Source organism: Pseudophryne corroboree, chromosome 1, assembly GCF_028390025.1.
Source record: "Pseudophryne corroboree isolate aPseCor3 chromosome 1, aPseCor3.hap2, whole genome shotgun sequence".
NCBI lineage: Eukaryota > Metazoa > Chordata > Amphibia > Anura > Myobatrachidae > Pseudophryne > Pseudophryne corroboree.
In genome coordinates this window covers 727,436,882-727,451,125 of record NC_086444.1, presented here as the reverse complement: position 1 = coordinate 727,451,125, position 14,244 = coordinate 727,436,882, and the positions used below count along the sequence as shown (strand labels likewise).

General features: G+C 43.6%; 1 protein-coding gene across 1 annotated transcript in view; it reads right to left on the bottom strand.

Moving 5' to 3' along the window:
• Positions 1 to 14,244, bottom strand: part of LOC135046821 (phospholipid-transporting ATPase IK-like) — a 1,701,102-nt gene that overhangs the window by 400,601 nt on the left and 1,286,257 nt on the right. The window contains exon 21 of the mRNA XM_063955407.1: positions 12,348 to 12,459. Coding sequence (XP_063811477.1) covers positions 12,348 to 12,459 — 112 coding nt within the window. The remainder of the gene's footprint in view (positions 1 to 12,347; positions 12,460 to 14,244) is intronic.

The window sequence follows — 14,244 nt, the reverse complement described above, 5'->3', positions numbered from 1 at the left end:
GGAGCAGGGGAACGATCAAGAAAGGAGGATGAAATTAAATTAAAATCACCACAAACTATTAAAGAAGCAGGGTCATAAGTATGAAGTTTAGCTAATAATGAAGTAAAAAAAGGATTTACTATATTGATTTGGGGCATACACATTACATATAGAAAAAGTGATTCCCTGTATATCCACAGTGAGCACCACAAATCTGCCTTCCGGATCAGGGGAAACAGATAAAACTTGACTGTTCAATGATTTTTTTCCCTAGAATAATTACACCTCGCGATTTAGTATTATAAGAGGCTGAAGCTAGTAAATCCCAACCTAGCATTTTTAGTTTATTTGCTTCCGGAGCTTTTAAATGGGTCTCCTGTAGACATATCAAATCTATAGATAACTTGTTGAGATATATAAGTAGTCTACGTCTTTTCGCAGGCGTATGGATACCCCTAATATTAAGTGATCCTATCCTGAGAGGCATTATCACATACAGGTCTATAAATCATCTGATACTGTTCAAATTCGTAGAAAGAGGGTAAAGGGGGAAGGTAAACACATGAGGAAAAAATAAATCTAAAATAGACAGACATATATAACCGAGTACTATGAGCAGTATTAATTCTAACCAAACTGGACTTCCAGCAATTGACTGCTATCTGCAACACTAAGGTCACAAATAGTAGACCTATTAACATGGTAAATCAACGAAGAGATAAGAAACGGCACAGCTCCGCTCCTTCATTACACATTAAACAAATGGTAGTAATTACAGATAAACTACAAAATATATATCCTAAAAAGAGATATCAACAATACTATAGCCTAATAACCTCAAGGGTGCCACAGAAGTGCGGTATGGAATACAGCACCCCCTGAGCGAGAAAGACACCTCATATATACGTATATTAACATACAGTGGCGGATCCAGGGGGGGGGGCACTCGGGCCCGTGCCCCCCCTGTCATTTGTGGCCTCCCCCCGTCCCCGTCCCCCCCCCCCGCGGCGTCAGCGCCGCACAGGGAGATGACGGGTGCCCGCTGAGATTGTGTTACCAGCGGGCGCCCGTCTCCCTGCACAGCGGTAGCCAGAGGCAGGAGCTCAGTACTGAGCTCCGGCTTCCGGCGCTGTCACTGCGCCGTGCGCTATGGGAGAGACGTCAGTCATGACGTCTCTCTCATAGTACTGAGGAGAGGACGCCAGCCAGGAGGAGGACTGCAGCGGCGCGGGAACGGGGCTCGGTAAGTATTATGTTTTTTTCTTCCTTAATGCAGCGGGAGCATCTCCTGGGGGAAAACTATGGGGGGACATTACTTCTGGGGGGGCATCAACAAGGGACATTACTACTGGGGGGCATTACTACTGGGGGCATCTACTGGGGGCATCACTACTGGGGGGGCAGCTACTGGGGGCATTATTACTGGGGGGCACCTACAGGGGGCATTACTACTGGGGTTCATCTATTGGGGGCACCTAATGGGGGACATTTTTACTGGGGGACATCTACTGGGGGCATTATTACTGAGGGGCATCTACTTGGGGCATTACTACTGGGGGGTCATCTATTGGGGGCAAAGTCCTAGGGGGCATTACTACTGGGGGCAAACTACTGGAGGACATTATTACTGGGGGACATCTACTGGGGGCAAACTGCTGGGGGACATTATTACTGGGGGGCATCTACTGGGGGCAAACTACTGGGGGACATTATTACTGGGGGCAAACTGCTGGGAGACATTATTACTGGGTGGCATCTACTGGGGACAAACTACTGGGAGACATTATTACTGGGGGCCAACTACAAAGGTGCTAACTACTGGGGGCATACTACAGGAGGGCATTACTACTGGCGGCTTAACTACAGGGGCATTACTACTTGGGGGCTAAACTACAGGGGCATTACTACTTGGGGGCTAAACTACAGGGGCATTACTACATGGGGGCTTAACTACAGGGGCATTACTACTTGGGGGCTAAACTACAGGGGCATTACTACTTGGGGGCTAAACTACAGGGCATTACTACTTGGGGGCTAAACTACAGGGGGGGCAAACTACTGGGGGCATAACTACAGGGGCCAAACTACTGGGGGCATTACTACTGGAGGCTAAACTATAAGGGGGGCATAACTACTGGGGCTAAACTACAATGGGGCAAACTACAGGGGGGCATTACTACTGGTGGCTAAACTAGTGGGGGCATTACCACTGGGAGGCTAAACTAAAGGGGGGAGGTAAACTACTGGGGTCATAACTGCAGGGGCATTACCACTGGGGGCATAATGACTAGGGGCATTACTACAGGCAACATTACTACTGGGGGCAATACGGGCATTGCATAAGGGACACCACTACTATGGGGTCTATATAAGGGGCACTACCAGTACAGTGGACATTGCATAATGAGCGCTACAACTGTGGGCATTGTATAAGAAGCGCCACCTCACATGCACCGAAGCCGCACGCAAATGTACTTGCCCCTTCCATGGTGCCCCCCCTATCATTTTCTTCTGGATCCGCCCCTGTTAACATAAATAATCAGGGCAGTCCCATTCTGACTCATCCACGACATCAGCAATGTCACCGTCTTTCTTTGCAGAGGACTCTTCCTTAAGAAATGCTGCCGCATCTACCGGAGTCGTAAAATCAGAGTACGATGCACCTGTAAATATGCGGAGACGCGTGGGGAAAAATATGATAAATTTCCTATTTGCTCGAACCAGGGTAGTGCAGACGTCAGAGAAAGAACGTTGCAGTCTAGAAAGTTCAACCGAAAAGTCTTGATAAATACGAATGGTATGTCCTTCCCACTGAATAGAATGAAGTTTACGAGGCGCTTTCCAAATAACTTGCTTATGCAGGAAATTTAGGGTTTTAAAAACAACCACTCTTGGTTTCTGTGCAGTGGCTTTCGAAATATCTCCCACTCTGTGAACACGTTCTATAGAAATATCAGCACATGCTGCTTCCACGTGCAACAACTTAGGAAGGGTAGTACGGACAAATTGTTCCAAAGGGATTCCTTTAAGTGATTCAGGGAGACCTGTAATTCTTAGGTTTTTCCGTCTGGCTCTGTTTTCAAAACTATCAAGCTTTTCTGCCAAGCGTTTATTATCAATCTCCAGGGCACGAACAGATTTTTGTAAAATAGTAACATCATCCATAGTATCACTTAAATGCCTTTCTGTGTCTGAGACACGGCTGGATAGAGCTTGCAACTGAGACGTGATATCAGATACTGCCTTTTGTAGCAAAGGCGCCATAGTGGACTGAATAGCAAGAACCATTTCCTCATAAGAGGAAGAGAAAGTACCTGAACAGCCAGTAGCCAGAGAGGAGTCCAACACAGGTTTTGCTATAGGTTTCTTATGTACTGGCGTCCCCGGCGCATTATCGCTGTCCGGCGCCATGTTGTGGTCTCCCCGGCGCTTCTCTTGTCGCGGCGGCTGTGGCGGCGGGAGCACCTTAGGAGAGGAGGATGCGCTCAGGAACTTGTCCATCATCCCCTCTATCCTACGTGGGGATCGGGAGCGGTGTCTTCCCTTGGCAAACAGGGCTACGGCAGTGTCGGGTGAGTTGAGGAGCGGAGCTGTCAGGAGAGGCTGCTCACTCTCCCATGCCGGAACCGGAAGTCTTTTATTTTTCAGTGTTAATTGTTGTTAGTGTCTAATATGTCCCAGTGAGAGGTGAGTGAGGGGGTGAGGTGGAGGAGGAGGGTGGGGTTGCTGCTTCGGCCTCCAGTGACAGAGAGAGTGATGATGATGCAGCTCCGCAGCCACGCACCACTACGAAGTCAGGCCGCAATGTCAAATTTAGTCACGCAGAAAATGTGGCATTGGTGCATGAGCTGATGCGGCATCATCGGCAGCTGTTTGGGCCTCAGGCCTCCAAGGTGACATCTCGCAGAAAGGCTGTGTTGTGGGGTCAAGTAGTTGCGGCAGTGAACTGCGAGGGTGTGGTGAGGTGGACTGAGGACACGACGTAAGAGGTTCTATGACATAAAGTGCTGTGTCAAGGCAAAGGCGGCCGCGGAGGCAAAGTCAGCCAGACAAACTGGGGGTGGACATCCTTTCATTGCCACATATGCTGAGTGGGAAGGAGCCCATGCGGAACATAATTCCACACAAAGCTGTTCGTGCCACTTATGTGCAAGATTCTGATTGGCCCAGGCAGGATGGTGAGTATTGTTTTTTTGTGTGTTTGTTTTTTTTTTGTTAAAAATGTTTTAAATGTGTAAAAATGTGCTTTTACTGTTTGTCATATTTTTATTTTTAGGATGGGTTTGTGTTGTTTTTTGTTCAGTGACGGATATTTTTAACTTATGAAATATGAAAGGTTTGTGTTTCATGGTGTCATAGCATTATGGTTGTTTTTTGGTTGTTGGCATGATTTTGTTTTTATAAATAAATAAAAAATTGTGAGGCACATGGGGCCCAGACCATCGTGTAATTATTTTAATTTGTATGTCCCCAGTTTTTTCTATTTTGGATTAAAGCTATTAATATCGCATAACATTGTCTGGTCCAATTTGTTTATGTAGTGATCTGTGTAAAATGTTGTGTTCCTAGTTGTAACCATTAATTTGATACATTTATGTAGAATGTGCTTATCATGGATTGGTAGTTTAGTAGCACGATTGTATTTTTGCTGCAGCTTATTTTTTTAAGTTCTAGTGTATGTGTATGTGTATGTTTTAAGCATATGTGGTTATTGAATATAGCATTTGTTATGTAGTGTCTTAGGGGTATATTCAATTGAAGTCGAAAACTGATGTCTGTCGAAAAGACGGCAGTTTTCGACTTTTTAAGGTCGAATCCTGATTCGACCTATTCAATATTTTGCTAACTTTTTTGACAAGTCGATAAATTTGACTTGCCGAAAAGCACGTGGATCGGCGTAATAGCTGCCGATCCACGTGTTTATGTCAAAAAAGGGGCCAATACCCCCTTTTCGACCATCTCAGTCTGAGATGCGGACCCAGAGGAGGCGAGGGGGGAGGATGGGGGGGAGCCGCAGAGAGACGGGGGGACAGCCGGCGGGCATACAGGGAAGATCAGTGCTACAGTAGCGCTGCAGCTGGATGTCACTCTGCTGCCCGACCTAACGGCAGCTTCCACCCGGAGCCGGCTCGCCCCCCTTCTCCTCCTCTGCGTCCCATCTAAATTCGACTTGAAAAAGTCGAATTAAGATGGGATTGAAAGGGGGTTGTCGGATCCATTCCGACAAATACATGTCAGAATGGATCCGACTTTAATTGAATATACCCCTTAGTGTAGATTCCTTGTTTGTGCCAAAAAACAATGTTGTAGTAAGCATAGGTTTTGTAGTGGAAAGTAAGCATGTGTGGCCATATGGTTGTATTTTTTGTCGTTTATTATATCTGTGCTTGTTGCCGACAATATAGGCAGCCCTATTTTTATGGACAATTGTCAAAACACAGGTATGGTTTTGCCTTTCCTAATGGCTACATGGCTAATGTAGGTTATCATGTTATCTATTTCTTGAATTTAAAACCATAATGCTAATCTTTTTTTCAGTGTCACAAAGAAGAGCAGCCCGTAGTAGCAGGACAAATGTTGCACAGGAGGATGCTGCTGCTACAGGTAAAGTATCCATTATCTGACTTTAAAAAAAACAAAAACTATTTATGAAAAGAGACTAATTTAATCCATTTCTCCATAGGCCCATTAAGGCCCCACCATAGGCTGCCAATGCACACAGGACAAGCAACATCCAGCCGCAAACACGTGGCAATAAAAAGACCACGGGCAGATCTCCCGAGGCAACCATTATTTATTTATTTATTTATTAACAGTTTCTTATATAGCGCAGCATATTCCGTTGCGCTTTACAATTAGAACCCCATCTGCATCTCCCCCTCACAGACGCATCTCTACTGTGTTCACAAGCCACCATCAGAATTACTTGCACCTTCCCCAACACGGGAAGCAGAATCCCCTCATCTGGCTGGTGAGTCCTTAAAAAAAACCAAGTTCACCACATACAAACACAGTGCACTTTAGAAAATTTTGTAAACTACACAAACACAGTAATGCAATGTCAGTATAAATTGTTTTGGGGATAAAAAAATTGCTAATGTCAAGGCCTGAACACCTCTTCACTAAAGCAACCTAACTATATATGTGTGTACACTTGGGGCATACAGTAGCATACTGGTTACTAAAGTACACACCATAATCAGAAGGGCAAGCTTCAGCACATGAGAATCCTTGCTTATTGGGGGTTGTTATTATTATTATTATTATTATCATCCTTTATTTATATGGCGCCACAAGGGATCCGCAGCACCCATTACACAGTAAATAATAAAATTAGCAAACAAGAAAACCGCAATTACAGTACAGGACAAAATAGGACAGGTATAGAAAACCCGGGGTTAGGTGCCATCGAAGGGAGTATGGAGTATAATAGTGTAAGTAAGAAAAGGCACATGAGGAAAGAAGTCCCTGCTCTTGCGAGCTTAAAATCTACTTATTTACCATAACTCTGTTAGTCTGGTGTTTCATTCATATATGCTTACTAACCTAGGCACTTTGTATTTTCTGTGTCATCTTACTTCAACAGGGTTTGTACATGATTGATTTATTTAGTATTCCTGTTTGGGTAATGTTTTGAAAACCAGCAAAACCACAAACCAAAGAAAACATAGGTTTTTCCGTTAAGATATTTTATTCTTGTTGCTTATGTTACAAACATATGTGTGCTAATATTTATCATGCATGTTAATAAATACAAAGTTATATGATACAAGCATAGAATACGTGTTGCATATTACTAAAATGTTGTACCATTATAGCACACACAGATGATGACAGCATGCCCCCGGACCAGCAGACACTACGAACTGAGGACACGTTTGTTCTGAATCTCCGCCCATTACAGACAACGCCACCTAGCACGGTACCTGTGGCCCCACCTCCGCAACAAACAAGTCCGCAACCAATAATGAGCCCAAGCACACCACTGAAGAGCAGACATTTTGGTCCAGCTGGGCAAACCAACAGAGGATCAATTCCCAGTGTCTCCAAAGACAAAATCAGCTGCTGGCAAGTATGCTACATTACATGCCACGCATAAGTAGAAATCTGAGCAGACAAAATGTGGAAACCAGTCACCTCGCGATTTGTCTCGAGCAAATGCGGGCAGAAAACAGCACCATGATGAGCACTTTACAGCGTATTCTTGATGAACAAATGAGGCAGCACCAAAACTACCTGCATCTCGTTGAAAGAAACAACAGCCTTACTGAAAGCCTTGGAAGAATTATAGACAACAACACGGCCTCCAATAATCAATTAAATGCTAAACTCAGTAACCTAAGCCACAACATAACTGTGTTATACTCCCAACAAGCGAGCACTAGCTCCGAAAAATACAACCCAATAAATACCCCAGTGACCTCCCCAATAAGGAGGTCAAGCAGACCAAATGTACCTGACCCAGCCTCTGGAGCCTCCAAGGCACCACAGAAAAAAATAGAACCAGCCTCTGCAGATGGCATATGCGTAAGTGAGTTCACACTTTAATAAACATATTTTTGGTTAAAAAAAAAATGATGTGTATACTCGTGATTTCATCCATTTCTGAGTGTGGTATGTGAATCATGTGCTTATGCCCCTTTTAAAGCATCAAAATTATGTGTAATTTTGGTGAGGTTGCAACACATGTAAACACGCTTTTCAAAAGCAGGTCTATTTTTTTCACGTATATATATATTTTTTTTACGAATCGAGCTTAATCACAAACGTAATGGACCTTTCTCAGTGAAAATTACAAATATGAAATCTTGGTAAATTACCGTGTTGTATCAAATAACAGCCGAGTTTGACCGATGGTGTATTCATTCGTATTTGTTCTCTCACTTGTGAAATAGAATACGAATGCCCTCATCACTGCTGAGATTTCTGATTAGTAAATTCCTGAGATGACACTTTGAAAAAAACAACAAAATCGGTCAAAATCGGGAGCTTAGTAAATATACCCCTAAGTCGGAGCTGAGTAGCAATGCACATTGTGACCATGGGTGGATTTACCACAGGGTTTACAGGGAAGATTCCCAGAGAGGCTGATATGCACGTGGGGCCTGTTTGTTTGTTTGTTTGTTTGTTTGTGTGTGTGTTGACAAGTGAGGGGTGGTGCTACTGCCATTGTTACATGCTATACCTCCGGTGCTGCCCATGTGTGGCCACTTCTACAAATTTTTCCAGGGCCACTTTCAGTTCCCAATCTTCCCCTGCTAGACTTTGAAAGAAAATGCAATGAAATATGTTAGCGCTACATAAATGTTAATTAATAAATAAATTAATATATAGATGTTATAGCCAAGAATTATAAAACATCTTGGTGTCACTGGGCCTTTCAAACAGCAGTGGAAATTTGAAACAAATTACAATACAAAAGCTATATTATACAATTACTTTTTTTTTTTCCTGTGGGGGATGTTTTATTGTTTTCTGTGTGGGCCAAAGTGTGTGTTTTTTCCTGTGGGGACCAATGTGTCTTTATTTTTTCTTGTGTAATGTTTTTCATCTTCGCTTGCATTTGAGTGGCACCGCACATGCATGCACCGCAATGGTGTTCATACAGAGCTGCAGTACAGAGTCAGACACACGCACCAAGAAGTGTATTAGAAATGTGTTGGGCATTCCTGTGTGGTTACTGGGGGTTGGCTTATTAGACACAGATGTAATATGGTATGCATAGGCGTGCGCACGGGGGGTGCCTGGTGCGCACAGGCACCCTCTAATATCCAGCACCCCCCGCACGCCACGTCTGCTGCAGCAATCATTGAGCGTCGCCCTGGCCCTCGATCCGCCGCCGACCCAGTACTGCTCATTGCCGCACTCGCACTGTGCCTCCCCCGCCGCTTCGCCCACCACCCGCCTTGGACATGCAGTATACAGCTTATACGGCTGCACGTGGGGGGGGGGGAGGACTGACATCACGCTTCACCTCGCGATGTGACATGTCACACCGCACGCCCTCCCCGCTCTCAATCAACTGTGCCCTGCCAAGCGCAGGAGGACTCAGAGCTGCCGCCGGAGCTAAGGACACACTCGGCTGAACACTGACTTCATCAGAGCGTGAGACTCAGTGTTACATTATTTTTTACATATATACTGTATACTAGCTGAATGCTTGGCTGAGCTTATGTGTATGTATATATATATATATATATATATACATACATACACACACACACACACACACACACACACACACACTGTATACACACAAACAGGGGTCCGCCACAGCCACATAGAGGAAACTTAACACTGGGTGCCTTCACAGATGAATGGATATAGTATAAGAGAGGTGCGGCACTCCGATTATTCACTCCAAACCGCATAATACGGTTTGGAGTGAATCATTGGAGTGCCACACCTCTTGTATAATAATTTTATATATATATATATATATATATATATATATATATATGTGTGAAATATTTGTACTTTTTTTTTTTCATGAGTACACCCACAGATATGTATGTGTGTGTGTGTGTGTGTGTGTCAAAATCCGGCACCCTTCCGGTTCACATCAGTCATAACCTTTACCCGTTGTGTCCTGCACGGACACGTCCCCATATACTCTGCAGCACTTCTGTGACATTTCAGCCGGAGTGCCGTTGAGTTGCAGAGTATATGTATATGATGGTATGGTATAAAATTATGGTGTGGTAGCACCACCTCTCTTTTAGTATTAGCTTATAGAATTATAGATGATACTTATACTGTATGGCATAATGTATATTTCGGCCCATAACATGTGACATAATGTGAATTTTGGAACATTTGACATAATGTGTATTTTGGCTCATACCGTGTGACGTAATGTGAATTTCGGCTCATACTATGTGACGTAATGTGAATTTCGGCTCAAACCGTGTGACGTAATGTGAATTTCGGCTCATACCGTGTGACGTAATGTGAATTTTGGCTCATACAGTGTGCTGTAATGTGAATTTCGGCTCATACCGTGTGACGTAATGTGAATTTTGGCTCATACCGTGTGACGTTATGTGAATTTCGGCTCATACCGTGTGGCGTAATGTGAATTTCGGCTCATACCGTGTGGCGTAATGTGAATTTTGGCTCATACCGTGTGGCGTATTGTGAATTTAGTCTCATACCGTGTGACATAATGTGAATTTCGGCTCATACTGTATTGCAAAATGTGAATAAGGGGCACTACTGTCAGTTGCTGGTGAGCATGGGGACATGTGTAAAAGTGCTAGTGTCCTGTGGAGGGGGGGAGCTGATGCCATAGAAAGAGGCAGATGTGGCTGTGATGGCATAAGTGTACATTTTAAAATGTACTTGTGTTATGTTAAAACTCAAATGTTTGGCCCCCTAAATCTCCCGTACTTTTCAGAGCAGCCAACTCAAAATTAGGCTGCAGTTGCTGGGGGTGCAAGACGTGGGGTGTGTGTGTGGGGTGTGTGTGTGTGTGTGTGTGTGTGTGTGTGTGTGTGTGGGGGGGGGGGAATGCATATGCACCTAGGCTCACCACTCGCTAGTTCCGCCACTGGGTCAGGGATAGGCTGGGGAAGTGTAAGCAGCGATATTGTGCAACGGCAGCTAGGGCTCGGGGTTTTGCCATAGCAGACAGTCAGTATCAGCCGGTGGTCGCACCATTATGTTTCATTTTATTGCTCTGGGATGTATTATATCTACTTTATTATTAGGAACTAGGGAGAAATTAGATTAAGTCATGAGATTTTACTGCAAGAATGTAAAATAGTGCTAGACACGCATAAAAGGTGGTGCTAGACACGCCCACCTGCGGTGCACCCCCTAATAAAATTAGCTGCGCACGCCTATGATGGTATGTGCATGTTGCTGAAAGTGGCTGCATATAGAGATGTTCAATTGCTCATATTGGAGGTCATACTCAGACGGATGATCTGCACTTAGCATTGATTGTGACACCATGGACTTAACCCAATACAGGGCCTGATTCATACCCGATTACTGTTGTGTGAAATCGCACAGCGGGCGATTATCGAATGACTGCGCATGAGTTTGCACCACAATGTGCAGGCGCATCGCCAAACAGTAACAGGATGGTGCAAAACTTTTGGTCGTACAGGCGTTCGCAATGTGATTGACAGGAAGCGGACATTTGTGGGTGGTAACTGACCGTTTTCTGGGAGTGTCAGGAAATACGCAGGCGTGCTCAAGCGTTTTCAGGGCAGGCATGGGACATCAGCTCCGGACCCGAACAGCCTGTTTGAATCGTACTGGAGGAGTAAGTCCTGGGCTACGCACAGACTGCACAGGCAGGAAAAAACATTCGATGGTGAGTGAGTTGCGAACGGATTTGCAGATGTCCGCTGTTTGGCGGAATTTTCACACGCCGTACACATGCATTCCCACACTTACATGGGGCGGGTTTTCACTCTCCCTGGGCGGCGACTGTCTGATCGCAGACCTCTGCAAATTTGCAGCACAGCGATCAGGTCTGAATTAGACCCATGATGTGAACATTGGAAATTATTGTAATATACATATCGTTGTTAAAATACTCAATACATTTTAATGCATTCTTAAAGAGATGTAGTACTTTGAATATGGTCAGCATAACGTAGAAGCAATTATTTGGAAAGTCTTTAAAAACCAGTAAAAAAAAAAAGAAAAATATGCATGTTGAAAATCTAGAAGCCTATACGTATCATGTTAATAACTAGGAGGTGGAAAACATGAATTCATAGATAAATAAAACTATTGATACCAGTGACTATACAAAATATACTTTTATCTACAGATGTGACCTTTCTTAGTGTTGCTTCAGTCACAGCAAACAGCCCCTCTCTGTATGCAAGCCCCCCCCCCCCCCCCCCTACCCTCGTGACTTGGCTTGCCAAGCATCTTTTATGCTGAAGATGTTTTTCTTATTCGCAACAAATAAAACACCTGGAAGTGACAAAGCTGCATTGCTAGCTTGTGCTAATCAATTTGATGAGCAACATACTGTATGTACATCTGTGTGCAAAAGAGTCTGGGTAAAAAGGGCACTGATGATAGTGGCCACAACTTTTTCTCATTGAGTTCCGTTGTGCTTCATATGTGACTTTGTAAGTGTGTAAAACCAATTTCTGTCCAGTTAAAGTCACAATCTTGGGTCTTAGTACATCATGAGTGGTTTTTTGTTGCATTTGTGATGCGACACAGATGAAAAATGTTAAGTAAAATACGTTATGCTACACCTCTAGGAGCGTTCCAGTCACATAGGGCATCTTGCACTGCATGCCGTATGGACTGCCAGTAAGGGAGGACACATCTGTATGACTGTTTGATAAATAGGCAGACAAGCTCTCATGTGGTCATTTGGTACTCATCCTTACCAAGAAGTCTCCTGTAATAACCAATGCTTTATTGTTGCTTAAATCTCCGCATATTTTGGAATTTCTCTCTCCTGACTGGTTCTTACAATCTATGCCACTTTCCAGAAGACATCTAAACAAAGATAAGAATTTAGGTTCATAGCATGAGATGTAAATATACATTAAAAAAAATATATATCATTGAATGCAACAAAGATGTAAGCAATATAAAATATAGCAAAATAGGATATGTCTCACAGTATATACAGAAAAAATACAATAAATGAAATAATGAAAAACCCCAAACAGTATTTATCAAATATCTATCTATCTATATTATGTAGTAGGAGAATCATGACTGGTTGTTGTAGACACACCTCTGCAATATGTTTGGAAGCTTTGACTAACTCTGTGCCTACCACTCCTTTTGAGTGCTGTGAATCAGCATTCTTTACATGTAAGCTGAGATCTGAGGTAAAACTTTCTGATGAGCGAGTGATTGAATGAGCAAGAGCGAGCATTAACCTCAATGGTAGTGTGAGAGGGAGGACTGACACATGGGGAGTCTAGGGTTAATGCTCTGGGAAAATTGGCCAATCAGGGTTAGAGTGGTATGCTTTCGTTGGGGGGTCAGGTTACTTGTGCCAATGTTAGTTAGGAACTTGCCTCTTTTCTGCACTCACCAGCCAACCACCTCAAGATTTAAATTTTTCTTTTCTCTTTCCTATTGAGGTATGTGAACCTCTATGTAATGGGAAAGAACATCAGTGGCTATTGCGCTGCTTTTTGTGTGGTGCGCTCTCTCTTATAATACACCAGTCTAGTCTGATATAATCTACTGAGGTCAGTGGGAGTGGCTGTCAGGAGGAGCCTAATGTGGTGTCTAATCAGAAGAGTTGGAGCCTCATAATTGCTTTTGAAATGGGCAATTGGCCCAGGTGCTTGTTGTGGACAATTGATTGCATAAAATATACAGTATGTTATGGGGCTGGATATATTCTGACATAGTGTTTAAATATTCCCTTCTCCAAGAAGGTTGTATCCAGGAAAAGGATATATGGATAAGAAATAATATTATTGAGATCATAAAAATAAGTACTTGATTATTAATGGCAGGAGGATTTATTGATAAACTTTTTTTTCTATGGTATTAAAAGTTTAATTAAATTAGTCTCTCGGAATGTGGTGGGGCTAAACACCCCTATCCAATGGAAAAATATGGTACAACATTTGAAGAAATTTCACTCTGATGTCGTATTTTTGCAGGAGTCACATTGGAAACTAAATGACCCAAATTCATTGAGAGATAATTGGATCAGTCACTATAAATGCACCTCATATGCAACAAAAACTAGGGGGGGGTGATAATTCTATTTTGTAATAATATACAATACGATATAAAGGATACTTGGATAGACTCTGAAGGAAGATTCTGATTTGTAAAAGTGAACATTGAACAAGAAATGCCTTCATATATGCTCCGACAGGGCCAAATTCCTTTAAATCTTTTTGTGAACTTACAGAACTGGATGGAAGGTTGTAGATGGGGGAATAAACTGGGAAAATTGTTAGCAAACTTAGTAAGGATGGCCCTCATTCCGAGTTGATCGGTCGCAATGCGAATGTAGCAGAGTTACACACGCTAAGCCGCCGCCTACTGGGAGTGTATCTTAGCTTCTTAAAAGTGCGACCGAAGTAATCGCAATATTGCGATCACAAACCTCGTAGCAGTTTTGGAGTAGCTTCAGACTTACTCTGCCTGTGCGATCAGTTCAGTGCTTGTCGTTCCTGGTTGACGTCACAAACACACCCAGCGTTCGCCCAGGCACTCCCACCGTTTCTCCGGCCACTCCTGCGTTTTTTCCGGAAACGGTAGCGTTTTCAGCCACACGCCCCTGAAACGCCGTGTTTCCGCCCA